The 13245-nt window shown below is 31.7% G+C and overlaps 1 protein-coding gene across 1 annotated transcript; it reads right to left on the bottom strand.

Moving 5' to 3' along the window:
• Nucleotides 1-9661: 9661 nt before the first annotated feature.
• Nucleotides 9662-13015, bottom strand: LOC130968418 (RHOMBOID-like protein 1). The gene is made up of 6 exons (XM_057893678.1): nucleotides 12622-13015; nucleotides 11939-12102; nucleotides 11416-11579; nucleotides 11025-11284; nucleotides 10447-10573; nucleotides 9662-10193 (listed from the first exon to the last, which is right to left on the bottom strand). Exons 1-6 carry the CDS (start codon nucleotides 12933-12935, stop codon nucleotides 10071-10073), a joined length of 1152 nt encoding a protein of 383 aa, XP_057749661.1. The 5' UTR covers nucleotides 12936-13015; the 3' UTR covers nucleotides 9662-10070.
• Between the last annotated feature and the right edge of the window lie 230 nt (nucleotides 13016-13245).

A 13245-nucleotide genomic window follows, 5' to 3' on the forward strand; every position in this document is an offset into this window, starting at 1 on the left:
TGTTGTAAAAAGTGAGAGAGAAAAAAAAAACACAACTAAAAAGATAAAAGGAAAAAAGAGAAAGAACGTTGCACGTGTCCTTCAATACCTGGCTCTTACCATTGCATGTTTACCAGATGTTGTGAGGAATGAAAAAAAACCCGTGGAGTCGAGATTATCTGTAAAAAAATTAACCGAGACTTGCAAAATTTTATGAAAGTGAAAATCCGTCCTCTCGAATAGAAAATCGGAGTAGAGACTAATGCCTCATGACGATTAGGGTGGCAACATGTACTCTATTTGCGGGTACTTAATTTGATCCCATTTGATTGAGTAGGGTTGTCAATTCGATCCATAGCGTATAGGGTAGTGTATGAATTGGATTCTCGTGCCGATCGGATAGGGTGCGGGTTGAGCTTCAATCTTACCCGACTAACCCGCACCCTATATAGGTATATATTATATATTTATATAAAAATATATTTTAAGTAAATGTTGAACCAAAGACTTCTCACTAAATATAAAAAATCCTTAGTCACTAAAAAAATATCATTAATTGATAATTTAATATTTTTTTATATAAAATTCAATTCTATTTTAAATTATTATGAAGTTATATAATAATTTTGCATCTTTTTTATAACCCGCGGGTTGAGAGCAGGTAGGGTTAGGGTTGGGATATTTTCAACCCGCGGATAGGGTAGGGTTGAGTTTATATAAAAATCTCAACCCGCGGGTAGGGTTAGGATTGGATTCAAACCCTACCCTATCCTACCCGTTGCCACCCCTAATGACGATCCATGAAACTTTCGCGAACAATAATTTACATAAATGCGTATATATAACTATATATACACTACAAAAAAAAATTATTGAAAATGGTCAGATTTAACGGTGACAATTAACATCGCATTTAGCAATGAATTTGATAAAAAATTTGTCATGTCAAATGGATATTGGGCTTCAAACAGTAAATTTGTCAATAATATTTAGCAAAAAACTACAATAAATTAATACCAAACTTTAGCATCAAATTTATTCGATGGTAGAGACATTTAATATAATGTTGCGTTTTGATGATCCGCACTACGTTATTGTTGAAAATATCCGTCATTAAATTTGACGATAAACGTGCCTTAATTGAAACCTCAAACTCCTCTCCCTTCATTTCAAATTCACTTTCTTTTTCTCTCTCCTCTCACCTTCTCACACTCTCTCTAACTCTCTCATCTCTCCTTTCTGTCAACCTCTTTTGTCGCCGCAATGCAACGTTTCTATCGCTTCTGCTTTTGCCACCCTTGCACCTGCACCCCTCTTCAAGAATTTTTACTTGAACACTAGTTATTTCAAATTATGTTATATTAAGTTAATTAATTAGTTGGTAGAGATTAGTTAGTTTAATTTTCTATTTTAGTGGATTTAGGTGGTTAGGATATGTTATATTAGATTCTGAGATTGCTGAAAAATGTTGGATTATTAAGTTGTTTGCTGATTTCTGTTGCTGAAATTGTTAAAAAAAGTCTTGACTGTATTAATAATGATTGAGTTGTTTGTATGTTACCTTAACAATGATTGAAAAAATTAACCAATTGAAAAGGGCTTATGGATATTTGATTTGGATGGAACCCTTGAATGGTGGAGAAATTCGAATGTTAGAGAAGACTCTATCGAAATTTTCATAAGATTTTCAATAAAATCGAAAAAATTAAAATTATGTTTTCGAAATTATAATTAAGATTTCTTGTATTTTGGTTCATATTTATATATGTTTGTCATTGTTTAATTTATTCGTTTATTTTATTGCTTGGTTGATATATTAGTTTGTAATCTACGTCGCTGGATCGTGAGGTGACACTTACGGAGACCTTCAAATATACTCATATATTTTGAACGCAAACAATGAGAGATTTGCTTACAAGCGGTCTGCGACCTATTATATGAGTTTAAATTAATCATAAGTTTTAATTTTATTTGGTTTAAAGTCAATTATTTAACTATTATCCTAATCACAACTAACGTGTGTATGACACAGGAGGAGTACACGCAAAGGTTGGAGACCGCGACCCAACAATTCTACTGCCTAGTGGGGCCGACGAAGCCGGCTTTGAGACCTCAGTGGTGGATCCCTTTAGGATTTAGCGCGACACTACCTATGAACCCCACAAGAATCGCCGCTTCTAGTTGGGGTCGTTTTTTGCCAATAGCCTCCACTTCTCTGCGTTGGAGGCTTCCTCTGCCTCTGTCTTTGTCACCAGCCCTGCTGAATCCTAGGAAGTCGTCGACTTGAAGCAGGAGGTGCAGAAGCTAACATAGGAACTTCACCAGCAGGTGGAGCAGACTGAGTAGAGTTATCGAAAGATTCTTGCACGTGTTGCCTTGAGCTCAGACTTGACGAAAAAGTTGGAGCAGCTTGATTGATTATAGCAGCAAATGAAGGAGTACAACTAGCAGATGCGCGCTGGTTCTAGCGGCACGACTGGTTCTAGCGACGACGCTGCTGGTGGGGCATCGACGGTAGCACCTCCTCCGCCGCCTCGGCAAGGGAACCACGAGGTCGATGATGACGACGACGAAGATTACCAGGATCTTTAGGGTTTAGGGTTTTACGCATTTTTGTTTATCTATTTCATTGTATTATGCATTTGTAACATTTTATTTCATTTAGACCATTTATTTTTTAATAAAATAATTTCTTGATTTTAGACAAAGTTAAATTTATGATAACAATTTTGTTAATAAAAGTCTAGTATTTGTGGCTTAACTGTGTCAAAGAATTTAAAAAATAAAATTAAAATTACCGTATGATTTACTGTTGGATAAATCTGACGTTAATATGGCGGCTAAACATGTGAAACGGTGCCAAAGTTACCGTCAGATATATTCAATGGTAACCTTCAACGCAATCTTACCAAATCTATTGAAAAGGCCGACAGAAAATTCGCTGGTAATTAGCCTCAGACAAAATAAATCTAATGGAAAGTAATTTTCGGTGACGTTTATTTCGTCAACCCAAGGATGACGGTAAATTTGATGTAATCTATTTAGCGGCGGATTTATTTGATTAATACGTCGGTAAATTCGACGGTACTCAACATTTTTTTGCAGTGATAATTATGTAATCCTAATTCATTCCTAATATTTGTGAATTTTTTTTTATTTTATTTCATTTATATGTTAGAAATATTATGTGTGTGTTGATTATGTTAAATTTATGTTAAAATTATATTTTAATTTGATACATTTTAGTTAAATTATATTAAATTTTATTATGATTATGTTAAATTTTTAATTTAATATCCATAAATATCTACGATATCTATCTTTTCAAAAAAAAATGGAGACCTATGACAAAAATAAAGTAAAAACGAGAAATATTTTACTAAATATATATAGGAAACAAAGATCGCCCTACGAACAGGGGTGCTTAAATTTAAACCGATCCAAATTAAACCGCTCATCCAATTCAATCCAAACCGAAAATCGATTAAAACTACAATAATTTAGATTTGATTGGATTCTATTTTTTACAAACCGCTGTATCGGATCGGATTTCGGATCCACTTTTCACAATCGATCTAATCCAATCCAAACCGCATAATGTGCTATAATATTGTTATTTTATTATTATATTTACAATTATACTTATAACATGTTTAATTTTTTATAGATTTTTATATTATTCATGTATTATTATTATTTAATAAATATTTTATGTTCAAAATGTTATTTATTTATTTATTTTAACTAACCTATAATTTTATTTCTATCGTTATGTTTTCGTTAGTTTTTTAAGATATTATTGAGACTTATTAAGATATTATTTCGTTAGTTATTTGATGTTGATACTTGTTATATGTATAATTTTTTTTAATTTATAAACCGCAAATCCAATCCAATCCAAACCGCTTGAAATTTGATCGGATCGGATCGAATTTTTTTAAAAACATCTAATCCAAACTGTACCACAAATAAAATTAGTGTTTAGATCGAATGAATTTTTTACTCAAAACCGATCCAAACCGCACTACAAACACCCTACCTACAAATGTCTATTGACCATTGTCATTTCTATTTTGACACTCACTTCCACTTTACACAACCTATTTTTATATTTATATTTAATTTTTGTTTTAAAATTAAAAAATAAAAGACGAAAAAGTCCAAAAATTTTATAGATAAGAGAAATTTGTATGATTTCAGAAAGAGGGAGGGGAGGGATGGGGTTTGTTTGTGTTTTTTTAAAATATGGGGCGAATTAAAAATTTAAAGAACATTTGGACAAATCGTAATTTTTTTTAAGTTTATAAAATGTCAATTTGTTCCGACGAGTTCTAAATATGCGTGAATATGTTGGACAGAATTGTGATAGGTGAATATACTAGAATATGTTTGGCAAATTATTTTTTAGACTATATTCATGCAAAATACCAGGCCATATTTTTACCATTTTGTGTCATTTTTAGTATCTACGAATTTTTTTTTTCAAAAGCAAGTGAGAATATATTTTAATTTGTAGCCCTACATAAGTTAACATATTTTAGGGTTTGTTTGGATGAATTTCTAAGAAAAAAATTTTTTTTTTGAGTTATCTTTTTTTAAAAGATTTTATGGAGAAGTAAAAGTAATTTTATATTTGGATATTTCATGCAAAATTTTTTTTTTATCTATCAATTATGTTTGGGTATAACAATATAAAAATACTTTTTTGTTTATTTATTACATAAAAAATATTTTTTTAAAGAAAAAAGTATCTTTTAAAAAAAGATGTAAATTACAGCTTCTCAAAAAAGATATTTTTTATTTTTCTAGTACTTTTATTTTTATTACTAGAATTTGCCAAACACACTAAAAAATAAAAAAAGATATTTTTTATTAATTTTTTTTAAACAAAATAATAACGCTCAAACAAACACTTAATCTATTTGTGATTAATATTTACATACACATAGCAAGTTAAATCAAATTCATTTACCGGGTAGAAGAGCTGAAACAATATCACTAATAAGAAGTTTCACAAAAGCAAAAGCACTAAATATTTCTCCACATACATATATAAGTAATCTTGTGGTTGTGGAAAAGGAACTAATGAATCATTGTTTTATTAATGACATACATGGGTCCAAACTCTTATCTAATACGACGGTTTATTAGGTATATGGTGTGCATGGTTTCCCGCCAATTTATGCTTGATTATTGCAGCATATGAAGCATTTATATAATATAGATTTTGATATATTTGGTTGTTGAAAAACACATGCATGCATTATATATATACTAATGGGGTTGGACACTTTTTCTCTAAATTGGTAATGTAATGAGTTAGTTGAAACATTTCACATACTCATGGGACATGCCAATTTCATGATGGGAAAAATGTAGTTGGAGTAGTTGTAACTTGCACATATATATATAATTATAATAAGGAAGCTTAAACAAGGAGTGAGGTCCCTAAAAAGCTAAAATAGTGAATGAAGATCATGCACAATCTAATTTGCTTGTATTAGAAGGATCAATAAGATTTGTTACTTTGTCAATTTAAGTTTATTTCACACTCAATTCTTAAAGTGTTTATTATTGTGTATAAAGGTGAGTTTAATTTTGATGCATTAGTAATGTATTTACATATGTTCTTTTAGATAATTATTCACGTGATCATCAATATAAAATATAATTATTTTTAATATTGTGGCATTATGAAATTAGATATAAAATTACTTTATAACGACAGTACATTAAAATTAAATTATAAAGATGACATTAAAAAAATGGTGATTTCCCACAAGATGGTATGGCCCCATTAATATATGTTTAGTTTGATGAATTTAATTGATTATATTCCCATTCCAATTCCCATCACTGTCTATGATATTCCCTCCATGGCTCCATGTGAAATGAGGCCATGAATGTGTCATAATTAGTCGAAAACTGAGGGCAGGCTATGGCCCGAGAATAATAATATGGCCTCTCATCAAACAAGAAATTCATTGGATTTGAGTCAAATGTCAGTCTCAATGTCATTCTCAGCCAGCCAGTTTTTGAGTTTCTAGCACACAAATTCATGTTTGTTCTACACAAGATTATTATTATTATAGCATGTCCAAGTTGCCATTTATATTTCAACTATCTTCTTCTTTTGTTTTTTTCTTTACATAAAATATCAATTCCGCGTTTTTTTTTAATTATTGAATGAAATGTATATAACTCGTATCTAAAAACCAAGGAGAGTGAAAAATTTAAAGAGCCCTTTCTCATTCTCCAGTTAGTTAGATTTTGAATTGAGAATGAGATGAATTGTATCTAATTAGGTGAAAGAGTATGCGAGTTAGCTAGAAATCTTTTAAACTAAAACTACAATATGCTTATAAGTTAAAAACAACAAATGCTGCTAAAATAAATAGGTGATGAACATTAGAAAAAGATTTAAAAACAAATTATATAAAAAAATAATCTATGTGCAATATGGATGAGAGTCTGTGTCCCTTAATCATCTCTCCCGGGTTCGATACTTACTGGAAGATGGGAATGGATCTTGCTTGCTTGGGAGGGTCGTCCATTTTGTGTGCCTCTGCAGTATCCGAGGGATTAGTTATTGGGCTTCCGGCCTGATGGATACCCTGGTGCAAAAAAAAAAAACTTAAGCCGATAGAAAGAGTCAATATGAATAATTATATCTCTAATACTCTTCCTCAAACAAGAGCTTCTTTTGGATTTGTTTAATTTTTGCATAGGTCTTTTTTTCTTCTTTTATTTGGATCGAGCTCAAGATTTTTTGGATATAGAGCTCTGATACAATGTCATAAAATCACTCATTCAAAAAACTTCCGCGGATAGGAAGAGATAAAATAAAATGATTATATCTCTAACATATATAAACAACTTTACATACTTTTCCACATAATAATTTTTGTTTGTTTAAAAGAGGGACAACTTTGTCAGCCATATATATGTACACACTAATTCATTCCTTGATAAACTAACAGAATAATTCATGCTTTCTTCGCTTTATACATTATCATCCCGTTGGAATTATTGTAGACACTCACAGTCCTATTAAGAAAAATAGGCGAAGTTCATCAGAAGAAATTAATAAAGTGAATAAAAAAAACAATTAAGAGTTTAATAATTATTAAATTAAATTCACACATTATAAATGATGATTGCATTGAACTCTCATATTTTTACTTTACCATTTTTTAATTTATACTTCAGAAAAACATTTTTGAAGAAGGACAAAGAGTGAAAATTGTTCAGACATGAACATAAATAATATACGTACAATAATTTGTTATAATGTATATATTGTGGGAGGACATCATGATTGATGAGTAAAGTCACATTTTATTAAATGGTTGCCTTAGTTAAATAATCTTAATTAATAATTAAATCATATCATTAAGAGAATTTAAATTCTTACAGTACATGCACCATACAGTTATTCAGTTTGCAACTTGAAATATCAGCTAATGATTGGAGTTGTTGCCGTGGCAATTGTAATAATCATGAATGAATTGCCATATTAATTAATGATATTATTATAAATCTAATCAACACCAATGGTGGATCAGTCTACTTTACTACCCTTTATGTAGAAGAAGAACCATAATATTGAAAACTTATGATGATGCCATGAAATGAATGTAGTTATAAAAAGCCACGCCTACTTGGACCATTTTACTGTATTATTGGTTTAATGTACTTTACATATCCTATGTCAACGGACCGAAGATTCTGCATGTCTAAAAAATAACAGACAAAACTTTACTCATCAAATAGGGGTTTTCTGAAGCAAGCAAATGTCCATCAAAATAGTCAAAAGCTGTCCTCTTCTAGTGTCCATTGCACTAATCAAGACCATGTCTGTTGCTCTTTCATCTTTACCAATTGAGTAAATATCTTTTACTCAACGTTTGACGTAAGTTCTATTTATATCTCTAATATTTAAATCGTTTTATTGTATCCCTAAAGTTTATAAAAATGATTCAATGTTATCTTACGTCAATTATACTAACAAATCAGATTGTATTTTTTAATTTTTTTCACTTAAATGTATTCATTCTCAATTAGGTCTCGTTTGGATGTGTTCAATTTTAATATTGTACCCACTATTTGTGTTCAGGTTCATTTATATCCATAAAAAAGTGAATTATGTGAATGTTGCATAGATTAGTTTCAACTTTTGATCAACTATTATCTTGAATGGATCATTGATTCTATTTCAAACATTTGTATTCTAATTTCAAGAATTTTTTTTTTTCAGAATTTCAACTAAAGCTCATGATATGTGATTGACGGTATGATAATATTGAATTACTTTTACAAACATTAGGAATACAAATAGGACGATTTAAACGTTACGAATATAAATAGGATTTACTCCAAAAGTTGGGGATAAAAACAATACTTTAGTCTTACCAATTCTTTAGGCAGAAATTACTATTTGTATTTATATTTATATTAAGTTATTATATACTATAAGAAGAATTTCAAATATTTTTAAAATGGCGGTGTTTTAGAAACATTTGAAATTTTTTTATATTATGATTTAAAATTTATTCTATTATAATCTCATACTAATACTATACGCAAACAATTTAAAAATTGTGTCAATTTTATATATAAGCTATAAATAATGATTAAAAATTTAGATATAATATAAATTTGGTGTAAATTACCCTCAAGTTTCATTCTAGTACATTACACTCAAATCAATTCCATTTAAAAATAATAGTACTCCATAAAACCATTAGTCCCATTTTCCAATCCTATAATGTGAGCATATAAAGTGCCAACAAGTGTCAGATGCATGAGTTAGGACTTGTCATCTGCCAGTGATGACAACTCTTTAATTTGTCCATCAGAAAAACAACCGCAGCAACTGAATTACTATTCTGGTGTGACTGGTGAGACACTAAAGTGGGGACAAAGAAATGAAATCTGGCTTGGAATAGAAAGAACTATTGAAGGAAGAAAGAGTGTTTGAGAGGTAATAGGGGGCAGGGTGGTGATAAGCATTTACCATCTATCTACCTTGCTAGCATTGATGTTCCTCTTATATTCCCAAGACTTGTGGATGCACTCAATTATTACTAGAAACATTTGGTACAAATCAGAATCAGAATATGCATAAATAGTATGTGTTGGTGAAAACTTTCTGCCTTTCTTCCAGTAGCTGTTAAATGTATGCAAAAATTTGTGTAATGAGAATGAATAACACCTTAAGACTTGCATAATTGAAAGTGCTCATGAACATCTAACTCTCACTATCCTCCTTTAGGAAGAACTTCAACTCCATCATTAACAAGAATACATTGTTGTGTTTCAGCAAGCTGGTGAAACAATGATTACATTTCATTAATCAGGGCATGAACCAGGTGCTGCTGCTACAAGTTGGCAATGGCAAGAGTTTTTTGCTGCTATTAGATGTTTCTTGCAATGTCAAACTTCTCCCAAAGCTTTAGTACTAGGATGCTACTAATGCTTCAGTGAATTCACAGCTGCTAAATCTGCCTAAATAAGTAACACTATAATGGCTTAAGTTCTATCACACTGATGGAGCTTTAAATTTGAGGGCCAATTCATGTCCAGCCACTGATTTGAAGGCCTGCCTTGTTGGCAAAACTGAATTTTCCAAGGGAATTAAATGTGAACAATCAACAATAGGCACCATTGGCAAGTAATGAAATGAAAAACAATTAAGCTTGTATATTTCGCATCCTTCACTTTTATTAATAACTTCCATTGCAGTGACTAAGCATTATGATGAAAATTGATGTGTGATCCATAATAAGATCCTTGACTAAATCTAGAGAGATACATTTTTGTCCTTTGGACAGCATTTCCTCTTTTCTTGTGTGTTATTTTTCTTTCATGAAGTACAAATTCCACACATTCCATCTCCCAATAAATGAATAATAGAACATATTCATAACTGGGAGATGGTAATATCACTGACAAAGAATACATTAGTGATATGGTGGAGACAACATCCATTGTTAACAATCATCATTGCTAATACAGACACTTCTCTGCACAGGCAAGAATGAACCATAACATATACACAAAGTTCGTTTAATGAGTGTTGCACCAATCTATCAACTACAAAGTTGAGAACAAAGCAATTGAGCCTGAACCGAGCTGCTCTTCGGCACTGTAAACATGTGATTTCTCCCGTTGCTCAAGCATATCATGTTAAGTTGGGTTCCGATTCGTGTCGACTGCAACATGGCCATAGGGAATGTTAGTACTCAAAACCAACTGTGAGAAAACAATAAAATGGTATAGCAGTTTCCTTTAATGGTTGAAATAGTTTGGCTATAATATACTCTAATGATATGTTCTAAACTCAATTTTCTTTGCACACTATCACATTATTCATTGCATCTATCATTGGTGCAGACATGCTAGGAAGCTATGCATATTAAAAAAAAAAGCATACGCACAAACAAAAGGAGTATAAGCATTACTCACTTCACAATATACTTCTCGAGGTTTGCAGCTCCATTTTGCGGTGGGGACACAACTTAAGTAATGACACCAAGAGCAGTGATCATTCAAGTTAACCCCTTTAAGGAGCAAAACCAGCCCAGTAATCAATCTGTCAATTATCCAACTTTCAGATTATTAGGAAGTTGAAAAATTAAGAAAAATAAGAAAAAGGATTTGTCAAAAACTAAAACAAAGACAAATCAGCTTAAAGATAACACCCCATGCATATCAGAGCTCATGAAAAATCCATGAGTATACATCAAATAGAAGCCTTCTTCCAACAAACTTCTTTATTCCTAAACCATTCCAGAAAGAATAAGCATTGAAGGCCTAGTGACTTAGTTATAAGTATCCTCTCACAGATACCATTACAGATAAAACCCCTGATAGAAAAATTAAAAAATGCATCCTCAAGTGCTGGGTTGGGCTCTGTGGAAGCTCAGACACATGCAACAAAATATATTTGCATGTCCAATAAAGAAAAATAGAAAGATAGAAAAAAAGAAAAAAATAAGAAAAAGGAAAGGAAAGAAAATGGTGCATTAAGAAAGAGAACTTACCCGGCGCTAAGTAATATGAAAGACACGATCCAAAGTACATACTGATAAGGATTGTGCTTAGAGTTTGCGGGAGGGCGTGCAGACCCAGGTCGAGAATTTCTTTGGCTAACCCATTTATAATGAGGCCGAATCAGGAAGACAAATCCAAGAAGAAAACCTGAGATAAAGCCTCCAATATGAGCAAAATTGTCAACATGTGGAAGGATGCCAACAGCCAAATTGATTACAATGATAACAAGAAGAGTCACCATAGCAGCAAACTGCAGAAAAAACAAACAACAAAAATGGAAAGGAAAAAATGATGAAAATGCCTTTGGCACAAAGATACATTAGATTATTTATAACAATGCACCATAATAATTAACAGGTTCATTTCTTTTTCTTTTTTTACCTTGTTAGCATATATAGTCCAATTTGTTAAGAGCTCCGATAACATGCCTCCTAGTAAGCCAAATAGTGCACCAGAAGCACCAACAGATATTCCCGACTGTATGAACAGAGCAGACAGTAAACTCCCTCCAAACCCGGATATCACATACAGCAATCCAATTCGAACTGCAAAAGGATCCGCAAAGTAGAAATTTGAATACAAAATTGTGAAAGTAAAACTGTTTAGATAGTTATTTCACTCCAGATACTCAACTCTTTTAAGTTTGCTAAGGAGAATTTATGTAACAAACAACAAAAAAATGGAAATTTGTTGTCATTGTTAATCATAAGAAGAAAGATTTGTTCAATTTTCAAATCAAGAATTGCTAATTTAACATACTGTACCATTCAGAAAAATACATCAATAAAAGCTTATAGATACATGATTCTACATTTCTAAGTTCACAAATCGTCAAACAGAATAACTTTCACAAGCAAAGTTCACACACGGAAAAAATACGCAAGGCTAACTACCAGACTCATACCAAATCCAAACTCTTGCTCAAGGCGAATTCCAATGAAAACTAGGCTCAACATATTGGCAAGCAAATGGATGACCCCACCATGTAACCATATGCAAGAGAAGAGGCGCCAAGCTTGGTGTCCATGAACCACTTTGTCCACTTTGAGTGCACCCATCTTTTCTAATCTGAGGAACAAGTGTTGTTAAAAGGACATGAAACAACTCCAAGAAGCATCAAATATCAAATATCAAATATCAAATATAATAAACTAAGCAAGTAAGCAATTCATCATGAAACATTGAAAGAAGAAATTTCATCCCACCCATCAATTTGGCTACTCAGTATTTTCGTATGAAGATGATAACTAAGACATGATCGCGTGTTATATTTCATCTAACCGTTTTTAACTATCATGTACTTCTGGGTACAAATATATGATAAGTGTATTGCTAGTGCCTAGTACTACCAAATTTTTTATGAAATGGGGGAACCAAATCAACTCCTTTTTTAGCCAAAAATATCAAACATTTATCAAATTTAAATAACATATTTATCTAATTGACACATTGGGAGCTTTTTCCTAATAGTAGTACTAAATTAAGTAATTAACTATAACTACAACTATAATCATAACATAGTGAAGATCAGATATTGTCAATCTAAACAAAATAAAAGATGAATTCTTTTTCCCCCTAAGAACTCACGTGGATGAAGAAGGACCAAAAAGAGGGTTCTGTTTGAGGGGCTGAAAGGAGAACCTTCCGAGAAAAGGAGCAAAGCAAGAACCACCAACAACGTAATGTTTGGGGCAATCATTCACATACATTGTCACGATAAACAACGCCACGTTGGCCACCACGAACGACGGAACCAGCCACGGGATCCACCGCTTGAAGGGCTGGAAATGGTGAGCTTCATGATCCCCCAGCGGAGCAACCGGAGCATGAGCAACGCTGTTACTAGGCTTGAAGTTAAGAGCCGTGGCAGAGGAGGAAGATGATGGGGCCTCAGCAATCATGCTCCTTTTGACGAATTATGACCAAAGATTGAAACTTTTGGAGCTCATAAAAATGATTTGAGTGAAAAATCATGGATCGAGGTTTGTGGTGACTCGTCACTGAACTCAATATTATTTATTCATATTCTTAATATTATCTATTTTTTGCTTATAAAATTTTGCACAAATAATATATATATATACTAAAAGGATAAAAATTATATTTTATACAAAATTAAAATAAAAAGCATTAACTCTTAGACCAATATAAGAGTATCCATGCTCTATTTATATTATTTTTTGTGTATAATTAATTAATTAATTATTAAAT

Source organism: Arachis stenosperma, chromosome 3 (genome assembly GCF_014773155.1).
Source record: "Arachis stenosperma cultivar V10309 chromosome 3, arast.V10309.gnm1.PFL2, whole genome shotgun sequence".
NCBI classification, from domain to species: domain Eukaryota; kingdom Viridiplantae; phylum Streptophyta; class Magnoliopsida; order Fabales; family Fabaceae; genus Arachis; species Arachis stenosperma.